The sequence below is a fragment of the Oncorhynchus tshawytscha genome, linkage group LG17 (genome assembly GCF_018296145.1).
Source record: "Oncorhynchus tshawytscha isolate Ot180627B linkage group LG17, Otsh_v2.0, whole genome shotgun sequence".
NCBI lineage: Eukaryota > Metazoa > Chordata > Actinopteri > Salmoniformes > Salmonidae > Oncorhynchus > Oncorhynchus tshawytscha.
The window spans coordinates 18,343,376-18,361,149 of NC_056445.1; the positions used below are offsets into that span (position 1 = coordinate 18,343,376).

General features: G+C 41.0%; 1 protein-coding gene across 3 annotated transcripts; it reads left to right on the forward strand.

Moving 5' to 3' along the window:
- The first annotated feature begins 1,199 nt into the window (after positions 1–1,199).
- On the forward strand, positions 1,200–16,906 carry LOC112216981 (protein mono-ADP-ribosyltransferase PARP12). Of its 3 annotated transcripts, none has more exons than XM_042300331.1 (13): positions 1,200–1,691; positions 9,441–9,576; positions 9,830–10,079; positions 11,024–11,179; positions 11,457–11,507; positions 11,604–11,730; positions 11,917–12,082; positions 12,202–12,322; positions 12,541–12,637; positions 14,554–14,638; positions 14,810–14,940; positions 15,404–15,555; positions 15,698–16,906. In XM_042300331.1, the coding sequence occupies exons 1-13, from the start codon at positions 1,417–1,419 to the stop codon at positions 16,171–16,173; spliced, it is 2,223 nt and encodes a 740-aa protein (XP_042156265.1). In that variant the 5' UTR covers positions 1,200–1,416; the 3' UTR covers positions 16,174–16,906. The 3 variants fall into 3 exon arrangements, with proteins under 3 accessions (XP_042156265.1, XP_024232933.1, XP_024232932.1); XM_024377164.2 differs by having other exon boundaries at positions 1,203–1,691; positions 9,830–10,163; XM_024377165.2 differs by lacking the exon at positions 11,024–11,179 and having other exon boundaries at positions 1,202–1,691; positions 9,830–10,163.
- Positions 16,907–17,774: the final 868 nt, after the last annotated feature.

A 17,774-nucleotide genomic window follows, 5' to 3' on the forward strand; every position in this document is an offset into this window, starting at 1 on the left:
TTGCGTAGAATTACCTTATTGGTTTCCTGAGTTTCGTAGGCGTTTCTTATTGGGGAGAAAGATCTCCAAATGGTTCATTGCTAGAAAGAGACGCCTACGAGATCCAGGGAGCCAATTAAATAATTGTATTCAAGAAACACACTTTAGTCTAGCCTGCAGCCAGACTCTCTTCTGCAGCCACTTCTTTCTTAAAGGGGTACCCCATATCGGGATATTGCCTATGATGTTTACACACGGAGGGCTGAGTGTCTGCGTGTTTTCGCTCCACCCTTGTACTTGAGCGATGCACTAAGGCCACTAATTAGTAAGGAACTCCCCTCAGCTGGTTGTCTAGGGCCCCTGGGGTTTCAAGAGGTCCCCGTGGGTCCTCCAAAAGGTGCATATTTTAATAAAACTCTCATAACATTATTTTCCCTCTATAGCATTTGTCAATTATACTATGCATGTAGGCCCCTCAAACTCAACTCAGGACCTCGAAGCCAGTTCCATGGCATTTGTTTGAGGGGGCGCTTTAGACCTGGGACTTAATTAATATGTAGAACAGAAAACCAGCAGGCTCCGGACATCGTATCCGGACCTCGTAGGGTAAGAGCTGAGTACTCCTGATGTAGGATATAAGCCTATTATCAGCAAATTAGCCCTACTCTCCCGATGTGTACTTTTGCATGAAGCCCAATGGTACACTTACAACATAGGCCAGAGACAGCAGAGGCTATCCCACCTCTGCCACCAATGTAATATGAGAGAGTTTCAATCTTGCTGTACAGCCGTGAGTGTAACTCCCTGGCATATGGTAACGGCAGCACAATCACCAGTGGAGGCTGCTGAGGGGAGGACGGCTCATAATAATGTCTGGAATGTTGACCATGGAAACCACGTGTTTGGTACCATTCCATTGACTCCATTCCAGATATTATTATGAGTCATCCTTCCCTCAGCAACCTCAACTGGCACTCACTATAAACAATTATGCACAAATGTAAGGATGGAAATTGCAACAAATTCATGGAAATATATTGATAGTTACATGTTAAATTCTGATCACTTAAAGTGATTTGACTGACATGAATTTTCCCTAGGCCTAGAGTTTGGATGGGATGCATCTGACATCTACTGGGCATAGTTGGTATTTTTACAGTAGACAGGCGATAGTAGACCTCCATAGTTACAATCCAATGATAAAGATTCCAGGCCTATTTATATAAATACTATAACACATTGGCTAGTGTCAAGATCTTGCTAATTATTTTGTGCAATATGAACGCTTTATTGCATTGCAGAAGAAGGAATGATCAGTAAGGTTATACTAAGTTTCGTTTTCGATTCACTCACCAGCTTCCTTCTCAACACATCATTTCCTCGTCAGAGTCCCGAACCATATGGAAAGAATATAACGGTGTTTAACGAGTTGAAGACATGACGGAATCGACAATAACTAAACTTATTTGTGCTAATCGTGGATCAATGAACGTCGATGAATTACATGCAAATTTTTACAGTGACTTGCAAGTCTCGGTGCGGGATGTAATTACGAATAGAGCGAAATTTTGTTTTGTTGTTTTTAACGGAGAGCAAAGGGTGGTAGCCAAGACTGGAGTTCGATTGTGCAAATCCAAAGATTGCCAGGGATGCCGAAATTTACATTTTTGTAAACGATTCATGCTTGGGGATTGTCCATTCAGACGGAGAAGGTATGGAACTTCAACGCTTCCCAATTTTGATACTGTTGTTACCGTGACGCTATTTTAATTACAAGGCCTGCTCTGGGGAACTTTTGGCACATAGCCTTTCCCTTTGCTTCATGGCAGGGATCATAATTACAAATAATTTGACTGCAAATTGACCGCAAGAATCCCAAACAGATATAATATTTCACTGAAACGTAATAATTTCAAATCTTGCTTACATTTGTTTACGATCAAGTCTCTCTATACTATGCTTTTGAATACGTGGAACATATTTCCCAAATTAAAATCACTTGCAGCTGATCTCCTGGTGTTTTTAGTATTTTATGTCCAAATAAAAAATAAAACAAATATTTGTTTGTTTTTTTGGCTCAGAAAACTTGGGGAGCAAATATAAAACAACCGTTGTTGCCAGTTGTGGAACCCTGGTTTATGGCGTTATTGGTGTATATTGAGAACCACCAGGGTTGCCAGGTGAAGATAATATTTTTTTAAACAATGACCTCTCAAAACCTACGCACAAAGCCTGAGAACTATTCCTCCATTTGTTCCACAGCAAGAGAGGAGTTGCCGCATTTATCCAATAAACCGTTATCTAGCAGTTAGGAAGGAATATTGCCATAATTTGTAACGACATAGGCTGAGGTAAAATTAGGTTTTCCATCAAAATAATGATCTTTCTGAGTTTAAGAATATGTCGCAAGAGAAAAGATCATTCACCCTTGTTAAACATTTTCCATCAATGGATGTCGATTTCACTTATTTTGACTGCTATAACTAAGCAATAAGGCCCAAAGTGGTGTGGTATATGGCCAATATACCACGGCTAAGGGCTGTTCTTAGGACACAGAACATTAGATTGATAAGCGTGAGTGCGCAGTGACGCCTGTTTGAACAATGTATTTGATTATTATGGCCATTTGTTTGTTTTAACCTGCTCGTCTCTACCTATTTATGTAACCACACTGACTTAAATACCTCATCCAAGTCCGTGTGGTTCCTCGTTCTGAAAAGACCCAATCTGTGGCAGTCACAACCTCTTCCAGGTCCTAATACTTATAATAGTTTGGTTATTATGTGCCAAAAGAGCAAGGATGTCCTTGTTACTAAAGCCAATTCTAAAGTATAGTTTCACCAGTCATCTAACTCAGGCATTTCAAAGGCGGAGCACACAGCAACAGGGAGCCAGGGAGGTATGCATTTATTAACCAAATCCCCTACTTTAATCTTGAAATACAACTGCAACTTTATTCTCAAAATATTGCCACTTTATTCACAAAATAAAATATTGACTTTATTAAGGTTTAAGGTTTTCAAGTACAATCCGTGCCCCAAAAAAATCCAAGTACAAGTATGTGAGGATATCTCTGGGGTGGTCTGAGGGGGACTAGGCCCCCAAACTGCCTTTTCCTGCAATCTTGAACCATAATCACTATGCTTAATTCTATGTCAGAAATTTTTATTTTTCTGTATTTTTAAGCATACAGTGCTTAAATTCTCCCACGGTTGTTCAGTTTGGCTGGACGGCCAGCTCTAGGAAGAGTCTTGGTGGTTCCAAACTTCTTCCATTTACGAACAATGGAGGCTACTGTGTTCTTGGAGATCTTCAATGCTGCAGAAATGTTTTGATACACTTCCCCAGATCTGTGCCTGGTTCTTTTTTTAAAGAATATAAATATGTTTTTCTGTATCTGCTAAAATTGTGAATGTGAGTCTTATTCAGTACATTTAGTAATTGCTTGCTTTTCTAAAGTCTACCAACATTGCCAGCAGGCATGCCAGCTAAGATAGTTAGACAAGCTAGCTAAAATGGCTTCTTGGTGACCAGCTATAAAGGTTGGGAGAAAGCAATTTTCTGAAGTTGGCTAGGTGGCAAGGAGTATTACAGAGAAACACCAACAAAAAATGAAACCAAAAAATAATAAAACTATTTTTTAAACAGGGCAAATCATAGGAGGGACAAATCTGAGGGGGACTACTTTTAACTTTTCCAGTAGGCCCTATCCAAAATATTCCATAATTACGCATGAAATTACGCATGAAATTACGCATTGCATTCAAAAGTTTTTCCATTGTGCGCTAAGCTAAACGTAGTTGCAATAAATAGTAAGAAACAGGCCTGGGCATACTATCATGCACTGATCAAATACCCAATGAGAACAAACGTCTGTTCAAAGTCTAGTTTTGATTTACATTTGGTTGAGTTGTCAACTAACATGAATTCAACGTGAAATCAAATACAAATCCATCATATTCGATTTAGGTTATAAGTTGGGTGAGAAAAATACGAAATTCCCTTACGTTGATGACATTTTGCAAATCCAATCAGTTTCCATGTTGATTCAGCATCATGACATTACACATATGTTTTTTAATGACATGTCAACAACGTTGATTCAACCATTTTTTACCCAGGATCCCTATTTTTGCTGTTTCTAATGGATTAAGTATAGGCTTATAGCCGCATCCCACTGGGCACACCACGTAATTTCAACGTGGATATTTTTGTAATATTTGTTTGAGATGTTGATCAGTGAGATTTCAATATTTATTCACCCACTCAGAAAGACAGCCAAAAGTTTGTTGAATTCCCAATGTGTTATCACAATGCTCTCAATGAGAGCCGCACACTCTAGGAGCTCAGATGCAAAAAAATGTAATGTCCAACGTCTTTAAATTAAAGATCCAGGCAGCCTCTCGTTTCAACAATAAATGATCGAGGTCACCCCCTCTCCTAAGGAGGGTGACATGTTCAATGCCAATATAATGTAGAGCCGAAATTGTTGGTGACCTGTTGAAATTTTATTTTATCGGAAATGGATAACATGATTGAAGAGAAATGCACAGCTCTGCAAGGAGCTGTCAATGATGATGGCATATTCATTGAACTGATAAACTGACCAAGCGCTCCAGGACAAGTTGTCTACAGAAATTAAGGAACTTAAAATCAAGAAATTCAACCAAGACAAAAAAGACAAGGCCAAGGACAAAGGCTACTTCTGGAGAAACTCTGACAAGGGAGGTCCTCCTCCGCCTCTCCATGACAGACGCAGGAGAGATGCCGCTTCCTTTTGTCCACCCCCGTCTGCCCAACGCTCTTCAACCACCGTCTCATCTGCTTCCAGTGGCACTTTTTTATCCAACGAGAGCCTGGGCCGACAGAAGGGCGGAGGTGGCCGTAGGCCCGCGCACCGATGAGATGCCGCACCCGACGTGGTAAGAAGAAACGACTACCAGATTGCAGAGGGGACCGCTCACACGGTCCCAGAACCTACGGGACTGAGTGTCTTTAATTTATCAAGCCTTTTGTGCCTACAACTCAGTGCAACGATTTTGATGTTAAGGTAGACATGTTGAAGTTTTTTAGAAGCATCCGTTTCAGGGAATACTTAAGCTCCCCTAATCGTGGTATTTCTACTGAAATAGTAGGTTGCTCACCTGTACATACTCCGACACCTTTTAGAAGTAAGAGTTATTTTATACCTCCAGCCAATCGCAATCACTCCATTGAGACATATTGCAGACTTGTTGTTCATTTCCTTAAGAACAAACATGAGTACATATCTTTCCATAATTTACCTAAGGATGAAAAACAAGCTTTGCTTGATTTACAATCCGATACGTCAGTCTTTACCCACCCTGCTGATAAGGGTGGGTCGGTTGTACTTATGGATAGGACAGCTTGTGTAAATGAGTGTCATAGACAACACCTTTTACAAGAAACTCCCACCGCCCAATTTCAGAACACGATCTTTACTGTCCTAGATGGGTATTTAAGTTCTGGTCAGATAACCAAAAAAGTACACTACTTTTTGGCTATTCAACACCCTAAAATTGCCACTTTCTATACTTTGCTGAAATTACACAAGAATGTTACAAAACCTCCAGGGCGTCCTATTGTAGCGGGCATTGATGCAGTAAAAGCCCCTCTATCTACTTTTGTTTACGTTTTTTTATTAGACCACTCGCAGAACAGCTCCCCTCCTTTGTAAAGGACACCAGCAGTATGATCTCTATCATCTTGATCCTCTCCCTGAGAATACTTTGTTAGTTGCTTTTGATGTTGAGTCGTTATACACAGACATTCCACACGAGGGCAGTATTGAAGCTATGGAACATTATCTTCTGCAACTTGAGCCTAATGAACTACCTTCCAGTGCATGCATTATAGCATAGGCTGAAATAGTACTCACACACAACTACTTCATATTTCTAAATTATTTCTTTATTCAGACGAAGGGTACTGCTATGGGATCCCCGATGGCTCCTAACTATGCTAATTTGTATGTGGGTTACATGGAGTAATAGTCTATTTTCAATCCTCTCAAAAATGTTTTCTTGCCTAACATCATTATTTGGAAACGGTATATTGATGATATTTTTGTTCTGTGGAGGGGTGATGCAAAACAGCCCCAGGCGTTCCAACTCCTGTTCTGAGCATTTGAGATTTACTATGCAATCTGATACATGTCAAATCTTGATCTTCTGATCTTGTGTGAAGATCATGTTCTATACACGGGTCTTGACAGGAAACCTACTGATCGTAACAATTTGTTGAGGGCTGATAGTTGTCACCAACTTCACTTTAAAAAATGGTTTGCCCTATAGCCAATTCTGTCTCATCAAAATAATTTGCAAAATACAATAAGATTTTGATAGAAATGGTCAGATTAATACTGCCATTGAGAAAATTTGAAACAAAATGAGACATGACCTTTTTCAAGGTCAGTCTCACAAAAGAAGCATTCTTGCGTTCTAACTACTCGCTATTCAAAGTGCTCTGAACAAATTAAGGGAATCGTTCACAAACATTGGCACATTCTAAGATCCAATGATAGTATTGGTAATGTGTTTCGGACCTTCCCTTGGTCGTATTCTCGCGGGGCATCGTAGCACCATTAGGTACAAAAACTCGACTTACCCAGTTGCGGCCCACTTTTTGGAAGCAAACCACTCGATTTTGTTTCTGCGTTATATTGGCATCAAACATGTCATCCTCCCTAGGAGAGGGGTGACCTCAATAATTTGTTAAAACGAGAGGCTGCATGGATCTTTAATTTAAAGACACTTGCTCCCTTCCATCTCAACGTAGACTTTGATCTGAAGCCATTCTTGTGATTATTGTGATTTTGCTGTTGTAAATGTTTGTAGGCTTATGTAGCCAAATTGTATCTATGATCGTACACTATCCATTTATGTTTTTTGTATGCTATTTTAATATGGAAATTAACCAATGATATCAGGCCTCACCCGGCCATGATTACAGACACCTGTGTGTGTCTTTTGACACTATATAAACGAGTCACCCCGCAGTGTTTGTCATTATACCCTGATGAAGACAGCTTGTCTGTCGAAACGTTGGACATTACATTTTTGCATCTGAGCTCCTAGAGTGTGCAACTCCCCTTTATTTTCAAGTGTTCCATTCTGCTAGCCAGCACCTCGCCTAAATAGGTGTGCGTTTCTTTCACCTCTAGATCACTATGCTCTCAACCATCTAAAAGCACAACCAAATTCCAATGGAAAAGCAATGTCTGATTTTGGTTTAGGGCTCTTAAATTTCAATCGCACTATCGCGCTGAACTTCGGTGATACAGGTTGAATCAAGCTCTTAGTTGTCATCTGTCACGGATCCCTCTGGAACTTTCATTGCGCACACCTGGCTCCTATTCCCACAGATTGTATTTGTATATATGTGCCCTTTGTTTATCATGGAGCTGTCGATTATTGTTCCAATGTCCGTTGGTGCGTGTGAGTACCTGTGCTGTGTGTTTTGGGCTTTCATGCCATTGTGGATTGCGCAGATGATTACGGGTCTCGTCCTGTGTGTTAATCATTGTGCGCATGTGTATTTATTCAAGGTACTCCTCGCTCTTTTGTTTGGGTTTCAACCCTGTGTTTTGTGTATGTGTTTGTTTGGTCTTTGTCCCCGTGCCTTTACACGGCATGCCGAAATTTTGGGTGTGATAAAAAAAACTATTACGCATTCCTGCGCCTGTCTCCCGAATCTCTTCATACCAGCGGGACATCATCTAAATGTGTTATCACTGCGCTCTCAACCATTTAAAACCACATCAAATTTCAGTTGGGAATACAATATCAGATATGTTGCATTTATGCATCTAATTAATCATCTATGTTATCACCTTGACAGACCTGCAACCTTTGCATGCTATTTTGAGCACGCACACTTTCAGTAATTACATAAACATTTATACATAAGACATTTATAGTTGATTATACAACGGGTGGGTCTAATCCTGAATGCTAATTGGTTAAAACCGCAATCCAGCCGGTGTCTATTCCACAAGTTACCACCGGATAAATCTATTAAGTTAAAATGCCTATTTACTCTGTTCCATTTGACTGCGCAATCTGCTGTCTCATCAGCCCAGCCAGGTAATTTATGAAAAGCATCTAGACATTTTCTCACATTTCTTTGAGACTGACATTTAGTTTTCAACAGCAGAGATTTGTATAAACCTTGCTGTCTGTCTCCCCGACATTTGCAACATTGTTTCAATATTTAAAAAAATCTCCAACTGTCCAATAGTAATTAATATGTGGTGACGATACAGACAGGCAGGCAGCGTTTCTCAGCCAGTCGAAATCATGAATCAGCTGGCATCATTTTTATGGATATATACACATACATGTCAATTGAAAAAACATACAACTAAACGGAGTGCAGCTAGTTTGCAGACTTTTCAGCTTCAGTTTTAAGTGATTGTGTTAGCTGTGTTGTTGGCTAGCTCCTCTGAACAACAGTGTCCTGACGAGTGAACACCTTTTCTACACCAGGGGAAATCGCTCATTGTTATGGATGTATCCAAATAAATGTAATTTAGAAAAAAGCTAATGCAAATGCAGCTACTTTGTTGTTATTCTGGCTGCACTGTTTGACGTGACTGTAAGTTAGCCGTAGTTGGCTAGCTAGCAAGGGATAAGAACGTTACCAGCCAGTATGGCAATGTAACGTTTAGAATGAACGACTGGGTTGCGTCCATTGATACAGGACAAAAAGCCCGAACAACTGGGTCATGTCTCTGGCAACCAGCTTGTGTAGCAAGATTTGTGTCAGAACTATATCTTGTGGAAGGATGAAATTGTATGAATAAATGTATCTAAATAACGTGAAAATATGTCAATCATTATTTGAATATGTTGGTAACCCGTTGTATCAAAGTGATAATGTCATTGAAGTCAGTGTTTGGAGGATATGTTGGCACGGTTTGCCAACATATCCCATGCCAATATATCCTCCAAACACTGGCGTCTCGGGCATTATCACTTAAATAAATACTGTTACATTAGTTTGTAAGATAGCCTTAACTTAGGACGCATGACTCGACTTTCGCCTCTCCCGAGCCCGTTGGGGAGTTGCAGCGATGAGACAAAATCGTAATTGGATCACAATTGGATATCATGAGAAAAAAAGAAGAATGGTCCATCCCCCAATGGACATCCAGCCAACTTGACATAACTGTGGGAGGCATTGGAGTCAACATGGGCCAGCATCCCTGTGGAATGCTGTCGACACCTTGTTGAGTCCATGCCCTGACGAATTGAGGCTGTACTGAGGGCAAAAGGGGGTGCAACTCAATATTTGGAAGGTGTTCCTAATATTTTGTACACTGAGTGTATTTTCCACATAGATTTCACAATACAATACATTGACAAATCATGTTGATTCAACCAGTTTGTGCCTAGTGAGATGGAAGGTTGTATCAAGAAAATGTTTACTTTTGACTACAGAGGAGGATGTCACTTCAACCATGACATGACCTCGGGGGAGAACAGCAGAATCCTGAAAGAACACGGACTGGAGGAACTGAACAGATCTGAGCTGTGCACCCTGCTGCTTCAGAATGATGGCTTCCTCTTACCACCAGTATGTAACACTGCAGTAGGCTCCTTTGCGAAAGTATGCTCTGTCTGGTTAAGGCGTTGTGTTTAGTGATCATGATCTAAATTAAGTTCATGTTCTGCCAATCTTGTGCTGTGGTGTGCAGAAATATACATGGAATATCCCAGAATATTGTGTGTGTGTGTGTGTGTACTCATACATGCATATGTATGGGTGTGTGTGCATGCATGTGTGTTTGTGTGTATTGTTTTCTCGTACAAACAGTTCCTTCTGCTAGGTGTGCCACAACTACAACAACGGCGTTGGAGAGTATGGCAAATGCCTGGATGGCGAGACATGCAAGAGGCTCCACATCTGTGAGATGTATCTCAGGGGTAGCTGCAACTGTCCCAGGTGCCATGATTTCTACGAACCCCACCCATTAAAAATCCTGCAGGACAAAGGGGTGCCCAACGAGCTCATTGCCTCCCTGAAGTCGGTGTACATGAACATCGAGTGGTTGCAAAAGCAAGACCGTGTCATGCAAGGCAAGGGGCAACATCAAAGAGCTAAAGCTAATGCAACCGCTAACACAAGTAACAAGTCTAACAGAGGCCCACTGAGCACTCACGGTAAGGCCGACACTGTTATTAGCATGTTAACTCATAAGTTATTAAACAATATTGTGTTATACCTTAATATAGTTTTACTAAAGTGTAAAGATGGTAAAGTGAGTTTGTTTAATTAATGAGAACATAGCATTTAGTGGAACCTAATGCTACTTCCTAATATCTTCAGGAGTTAGAAGAAATAGTGTGTGATTATAGATGCATTCTCATAACTGCAACCCACCTCTCACATGACCAGGGGCCTACTTGGGTCCCGACTCATGGTTTAAGAGAACCTGGGCTACAGTATAGGCTACTAAATAAAATATCCAGTGACACTGGCTTACCCAATGATAAAGATCCATTCATGATAATGCATGAATATACGTAGGCTACTCACCGGTGATGGCCGATTTGCTTGAGCTAATCAAAATAACTGGTTCTTTGCTTAATATTGGCAGGTGTTGAGAAAACATTTGGTAGCTTCTGCAGACAGATTAGTCTTCTCTGTTCAGCAAGAGGCATTTGCATTTCAAACTAAGTTTTTCCCGCGATTGTATTTAGACATTAACGAAAGGCCTATAGCTTGCTCTTCACTGACAACCGCAACAATATAATTAGAATACACAGAATGGTTGTGTCCATTGAAGTCAGGACTGGCAGGCATCTTGAGTGTACTCATGAGTTTACCAGTCAAATTGCCAGGGTTAGAGGTTCCAAGACCCTTCCATGGATTATAGGTCTATGGCCACAACGCAACAAGCAGTTGGATATTTGGTGCGCTTGCTGCCCAAATTGCGGCTCCCAAAATGCTTTTATTAATGTCTGTACAGACAGGAGTAGGCTAATTATATATTTTTGGAAAATATATTTACATTTATCAGAGGTTGCTGCAGAAACTCCAGCACCCCTATTTCCCGCTCCTATGCTCGCCAGACTCAGGGCGCTCCACCTCCAAGAGGTTGAGCATGATACTGCTACTCCTGCTGCTGCTGCCACTGCCCTTAACACAAGCCAGAGGTCCAACAGACATAGTCAAGGTAACGGCAATACTGCACGTAGCATGGTGGTCATGCAGTCACATCATTGATGTCAAGAATCAACATATAGGTTAATTGTGGCTTTCTTGTTTAAAATAACATTTGGCAGAAACTATTTTATGTGCTCAGTTACAGTGTATTTGTATGATTATTAACTCGGTATTAAGATCCGATGAGTGATGAACATTAAGAACAAGTTCCCAGTCACAAGCTATCAAAATGTATAGATGTTGATTCTATTGGCATGGTAAATTAAATGTCCAGTTCTCTTTTTCAGATAAAGCTGAAATATGCATGTACTTCATCAAGGGCAGTTGCATACACGGTGGTAAGACAGCATTTTCAAAGCATCATTTTATGAATAATCAATGCTTAGAGCTTAATAAACATAAGACTTCAACACCTAACTTTACTCATATTTCAGATAAGTGCTTTAAAGCCCACTCTACCATGCCCTACCAATGGGAGGTGAGGGAGGGACTAAACTGGACAGCTCTACAAAACAACGAGGTGATTGAGAAGGACTATTGCGACCCAGCAAAGACATACAGGTGGGCTCTACCTTTAAGAAGAATTCACTTGAATGGGCAGTAACACGTAGGTCAATGGTGGGCAAATGTTGCTCGTTCCTAATACGATGAGATGTTAATGCCGTATACACTTCTAGTTAGTGTGATATACAGCTTCTCCTATTGTGACTGCTGATTGTTCGCTGTCTTTTATTCTTTCTTGTCTAGTCGGGGAGTCCAGCCCGTGTGTTTCGATACGATGACCTGCGGCCTGAACAAAGCCCGGCGTCTCTCCACCGTCTCCTCTGTGCTACAGCCTACCTTCATCCTCACCACGGAGTGGGCCTGGTTCTGGGAGGACGAGTTTGGAAACTGGATCCAGTACGCATCAACAGTGAGTGACGACGAGCACTGTTGAATAGTGATTGTTGAATAGGACAGAGTTCAGTCCCTCTTTAAATAAAAATGATGCAAATAATGCATAACCTCCATGTTTTCTGTCTTGCCCTACAGATCAGTGGACACAGTGCAGCCACCATCACCAGTGAAGACCTGGAGAAGAGGTTCCAGGAAGACAACAAGGCTGTGATAGAGTTCACTGCGGGGTCACAGACCTATGAATTCAGTTTCCCTGGTGAGCACAGATGACGTGATATCGAAGATAAACCAACTGCAGCCTTAAAACTATATACACCAAACATAGTATATTACGAACAGATATGCAGTGATTCTTACAGCTACTGCTGTATGTGACAAATTGAGAGATTTCTCGATGGAGTCACTATGGTAAAACAATGACATCTGCATGTGAAGTGAACTGTCTGTTGTTACAACAGCTCTGCTCCTTTTCAGACATGATTCAAACAAACAAGCAGTACACCACCAAAAAGGTTGTGAGAAGACGGCCTGTGTTTGTCTCTTCAGCTGATGCACAAACTATCAAAACCAGGTAAGATAAAGCTGTGAATGTTTTTTGCATGGATCAATTTGCTCTTGAAATGACTCTCCTGGGGATTGTTCACTCACTTCACCACTAGGCTCCTCATGTGTTCTCTTGCCTTGAAAGATGTCTATAGAAGAGGAGTAGCTGACCGGGTGCACGTTTTGATTTTGCCGTAGCACTATAGCCTTGTACGAACCATCCTGATGACGCAAACTTACATTCTGTTTCGCAACACGGATACAGTCTGGCAACGACCAGATTCAAACCATTTGAGCACATCCCTCTCCCTCCACCGTACAGCCGGACCAATCAGCGTCCTCTGATAATCTGTGGGGGTGGTTTAGTTGATGATGACAACGAGAAGTGCCTGGAGGTTGGTGTTGATGCTGCTATAGCACAGCAGTTATTAAAGAACTGGAGGCAATAGCTTAATTGAAAGAACAGCAAAAAACTGCATTGAAGGCTTTTCTTGGGGTAGAAGATGTTTTATCGGACTGGATTCGGCAAGAGCTTGATTTACCAGCTAGCTCCGCTGGTAGGCTGGACAATAGAATAAGTAAATATTCACCCAAGGCTGAAGAACAGCCAAAGGAACATTGGCTGAGCTGGGACACCAGCGCGAGGACATAGCAAATGAATTGAAACAAACCTTCGCTGAGCCTCTTCTGACTGAAGTTGTGATCTGTTTCACATGTCCTTGTGATTGTCTCCATGCCCCTCCAGGTGTCGCTCATCTTCCCCATCATCCCCTGTGTATTTATACCTGTGTTCTGTGTTTGTCTGTGTTCGTTGCCAGTTCATCTTGTTTGTCAAGCCAACCAGCGTTTTTGTGTCAGCTCCTGCTTTTCCCCAGTCTCTCTTTTCCCATCCTCCTGGTTTTTGATCAACCTTTGCCCCATTTCTGGATTACCAACCTCTGCCTGACCTGACCCTGCCTACCATTCTGTACCTTTGCCCCTGCTGCTGTAATAAACATTGTTACTTCAACACAGTCTGCATCTGGGTCTTACCATGATCCTTGATAGAAGTGATACTTAGAATTCAATTTCCCCTAAATGGCACCAAAAGAAGTATCCCTTTTTATTTTATAAATATTATTTTATAAATAACAACTCAGTGGTGTCAAGTGTGCTTACATCTGCGCAATGAGCAAGTATAGAAAAATTGCTACTTCTGACTTTTTCTGGTCTAGCGATCGATGACAACAGAGCTCGCTGCCCAGACTTGCATCATTAAAAAGAGGAGATTCCCCTGATTAAAAATGGTGTCCAACATGAAAAAAAATCAAAATATACACATTGTGAGATATTTGGTCGAAATAGACAGACATGTCCTTGTAGAATTTCCCCATAGCGAAACAATGGAGCAGTAGCCTCAACAGTAATGTGTAATTCCTGACATTTGAAAGACTAGCGTTTGATGACAGCAGAGCTCGCTGCCCAGACTTACATTATTACAAAGAGGATATTGTAGTGTTTTATGTTGTCAGACTTGAAAATAATCTAAATATATACATTTTGTAGATATCTGGCGAAATAGACAGACATACCCCTATTTCCCCTATAGGAAACAATGGGACGAGCTCTGAAGTTTTAACTTCCAGCAATTGATCACAGCATAATACTCTACCCAAACGTATGTACATCATCAGAAAGAATAGATTATCTTGATTAAAATGCTATAGAACTTCAAAACAACAGAATACATAAATATATTGATATTTGGTGAAATAGACAAACTTCCCCCAAAACAATGGCAGTCTAAAAATTCTAAGAGCAGTCTTTTATTTAGCCAGGTTACTATTTATCTGCAACCATTTGCCTTTTTTACTTTTGTTTTACATTTTGTGGTTGAACTGGACAACCAAATATCTCTTTGCATTTTTACCTTCAGGAATATTTTTTTGTTCTTCTACATTTCAGAAAAAGGGCTCCGATCAATCACTCAAATTTCAGAGCTTTACCAGGACACTGGGACAAGGCACAAACCCCTGAAACAGGACACAAGGTATTATATTATATACAGTACATGCCAGATGCAAGGAACCTGCTGTTTTAGACCAATGGAGATGACTGTTTGTTTTGTTCCTGGGCAAAATAACTGCTCCAATATGTCCCTACATGGTAGGCTAATGGTGTATTATGACAGTTTCTCTGTCTCCCATCATGTCCCTATCAGAGAATTGACCTTCCGTGCTCGTCAGTGGAGTTTAAGGAGATTCAAGGACTTTTTCAGAACACCATGAGAGGCTTCAGCATCCACCAAATCGAGAGGATTCAGAACAAAGCCCTTTGGGAAGTCTTTCAGTGGTACGTTCCCTAAGACTACATACACTTTCAATTGACAATCACCTATTGATTGGTCTAGAATAGATGTTTGATTTTTTTTAAACCTTTATTTAACTAGGTAAGCCAGTTAAGAACAAATTATTATTTACAATGACGGCCTACCCTAGCCAAACCCGGATGACGCTGGGCCAATTGTGTGTCGCCCTATGGGACTCCCAATCACAGCCGGATGTGATACAGCCTGATGCTCACTTCCTGACTGCACCCACAATAATTGCACATTATACAATATTTCTCTCTCTCGACTAACTTTCTGTCACAAATATAATCTCAAAAGGAAATACAAATCATTTATTTTCAATACATTCTGCACACTGTCTACAGTGCTTCTAGAGGACATACACTGATTGCAAGGTAAAGAGATGTATTTCTATTATTCTGATTGCAAGGCAAAGGGATTTATTTCTATTATTCTGATTGCAAGGCAAAGGGATCTCATGAAGAAGAACAACAGAGGGAGGAATGTGACGGAGAAACAGCTTTTCCATGGCACAGACTCCAAATACCTCGATGCCATCTGCCTTAACAACTTTGACTGGCGGATCTGTGGACTAAATGGAACAACCTATGGGAAAGGTGAGCTGTCTCATGTGCTTGTGCTATTACATGTCATTCTAATTATTGACATAAATCAACATGATATATCGTTGATATAATATATTTTCCTGTGATGAATGATTACTGCTTAACCCTTCATCCCCCTAACATCCAATTTCAGGGAGTTACTTTGCCAGGGATGCCAAATACTCCAACAGCTACACTGGCCAATTAAATACGAGGTCCATGTTTGTCTGTCGTGTGTTGGTGGGAGATTACATCAAAGGGCACTCGAGCTTCCTCCGGCCCCCCTCGAAGGACGGAGGGGACACCATCTTCTATGACAGCTGTGTGGATGACGTCAGCAACCCCTCCATCTTTGTGGTGTTTGAGAAGCACCAGGTGTACCCAGAGTACCTCATCCATTATGGTGAGGACGATGCATGGTCACAAGTATACCAGCAATACTACCGTCCAGCTCCTGTACCTGCACCAGCACCAGCATACAGACCAGCGGCTGCCACAGCGCCTAGACCAGCACCAGCATACAGACCAGCGGCTGCCCCAGTGCCCAGACCAGCGCCTAGACCTGCACCAACATACACACCATCACCAACCCCTGCACCTAAACCTGACAGCTCCTGTGTCATTAGTTGAGGCTGACTGCGAGGGGTGAATTGTGAACCTTTTGATATTAAACCGAGGCAAAAACATATGCTTTTGTGAATTAGAGAAATGGATTTAGCACTCTGTTAAATGTTTGACAAAGTACAGATAATATTGGGATGCACCTTACTATGATTACTAGATGTTCTGTTTTCTACAATGCAAGCATTTTTGTAGTGCTACTGACATTATATAATGGCAAATTGCGAACCTCACAACAAATGTCGTTGTGTACATTATAAGCTTTATACCTTTACAGTACAGTGGTTTTACAGTATCTGCTGATGTGCATCAGTTCAATGGTTGTGCAATTATAGGTTTCATTCATTTTATTAATATAATCCATCTGTTTTCTTTGCATTATTCATGTTACTGAGGGAGGGAGGGAGGGAGGGAGGGAAATGCAGAATGTTTACATTCTGTCAGAACATGTTATGGTTAGACATCAGATATCCTATGGAAAGGAGAAAGGCCACAGTCAACAAGACAGCCATGAGTTGGGGAGGAGTGAGGAATTTGGGCTGAGGTCAGGTCAGATGAAGTGAGAAAGAACAGAAATCACTAAAGTCCTGTCTAGCAACAGAGATCTATTGGCTGTCCAGATGTGTAAGGACGGGAAGGTATAGCAGGAAGGTTTAAATACCAGTGCTTGTGTAAATATGTCTTTGTCATTCAGTTGTTTGACCCTTTGGGTGAATAAACTTGATTTGAGCTTTACTAGTCATCTATGAGTTTCTACTCCGTTTATTTAGAATCCAACAGTTGGCGCTGCGAGCAGGGTTCACCACGATTTACAGTCGAACTAGTGAGTCCGAATCAGTGAAACGAGCTGGCACCAGAAACAAGGTAGGCACAATTCCTACACCTGTTACCACCAATTCTTACATCTTGGGGAGATGAGAATCGTAGGCTGAACAATTATAGGATACGGACCCAGAAAACCTGAGTTTATTCAGTAGGCCCATTGTCTAACAACCGGTCGTAAATATATGGTGTAGGGTAGGTTCCATAAGGATAGGTCCCGAGTGGAGCTAGTTCTCTCTGTGAGATCCATGAGTGACATGTAGGATAGGTCCCTAGTGGGGGTATTCCCCTGTGAGATCTGTAAGAGATATGAAAGTCCCAGCCGCAGTGGCAGTAAGGCATTAGAGTGTATGTACAGTTGAAGTCGGAAGTTTACATACACTTAGGTTGGAGTCATTAAAACTCGTTTTTCAACCACTCCACACATTTCTATCAAACTATAGTTTTGTCAATTTGGGATTTTCTTTATTTTTACTATTTTCTAGATTGTAGAATAATAGAAGAGATCAAAACTATGAAATAACACACATTGAATCATGTAGTAACCCAAAAAGTGTTAAACAAATCAAAATATATTTTCTATTTGAGATTCTTCAAAGTAGCCACCATTTGCCTTGAAGATAGCTTTGCACACTTTATATAATGGCAAATTGTGAACCTCACAACATGAAGTAGTTGTGTACATTATAAGCTTTAAACATTTATAGTACAGTACAGTACTTTTACAGTATCTGCTGATGTGCATCAGTTCAATGTTTGTACGATTAGGGGTTTCCTTCATTTTATGA

Coding starts and splice junctions, on each gene's coding strand:
- LOC112216981 (XM_024377164.2), top strand. CDS start 1,417: ATGACGGAATCGACAATAACTAAACTTATTTGTGCTAATCGTGGATCA. Junction 9,577..9,829: donor ATGGCTTCCTCTTACCACCA/GTATGTAACACT, acceptor TCCTTCTGCTAG/GTGTGCCACAACTACAACAA. Junction 14,639..14,809: donor CCCCTGAAACAGGACACAAG/GTATTATATTAT, acceptor TGTCCCTATCAG/AGAATTGACCTTCCGTGCTC.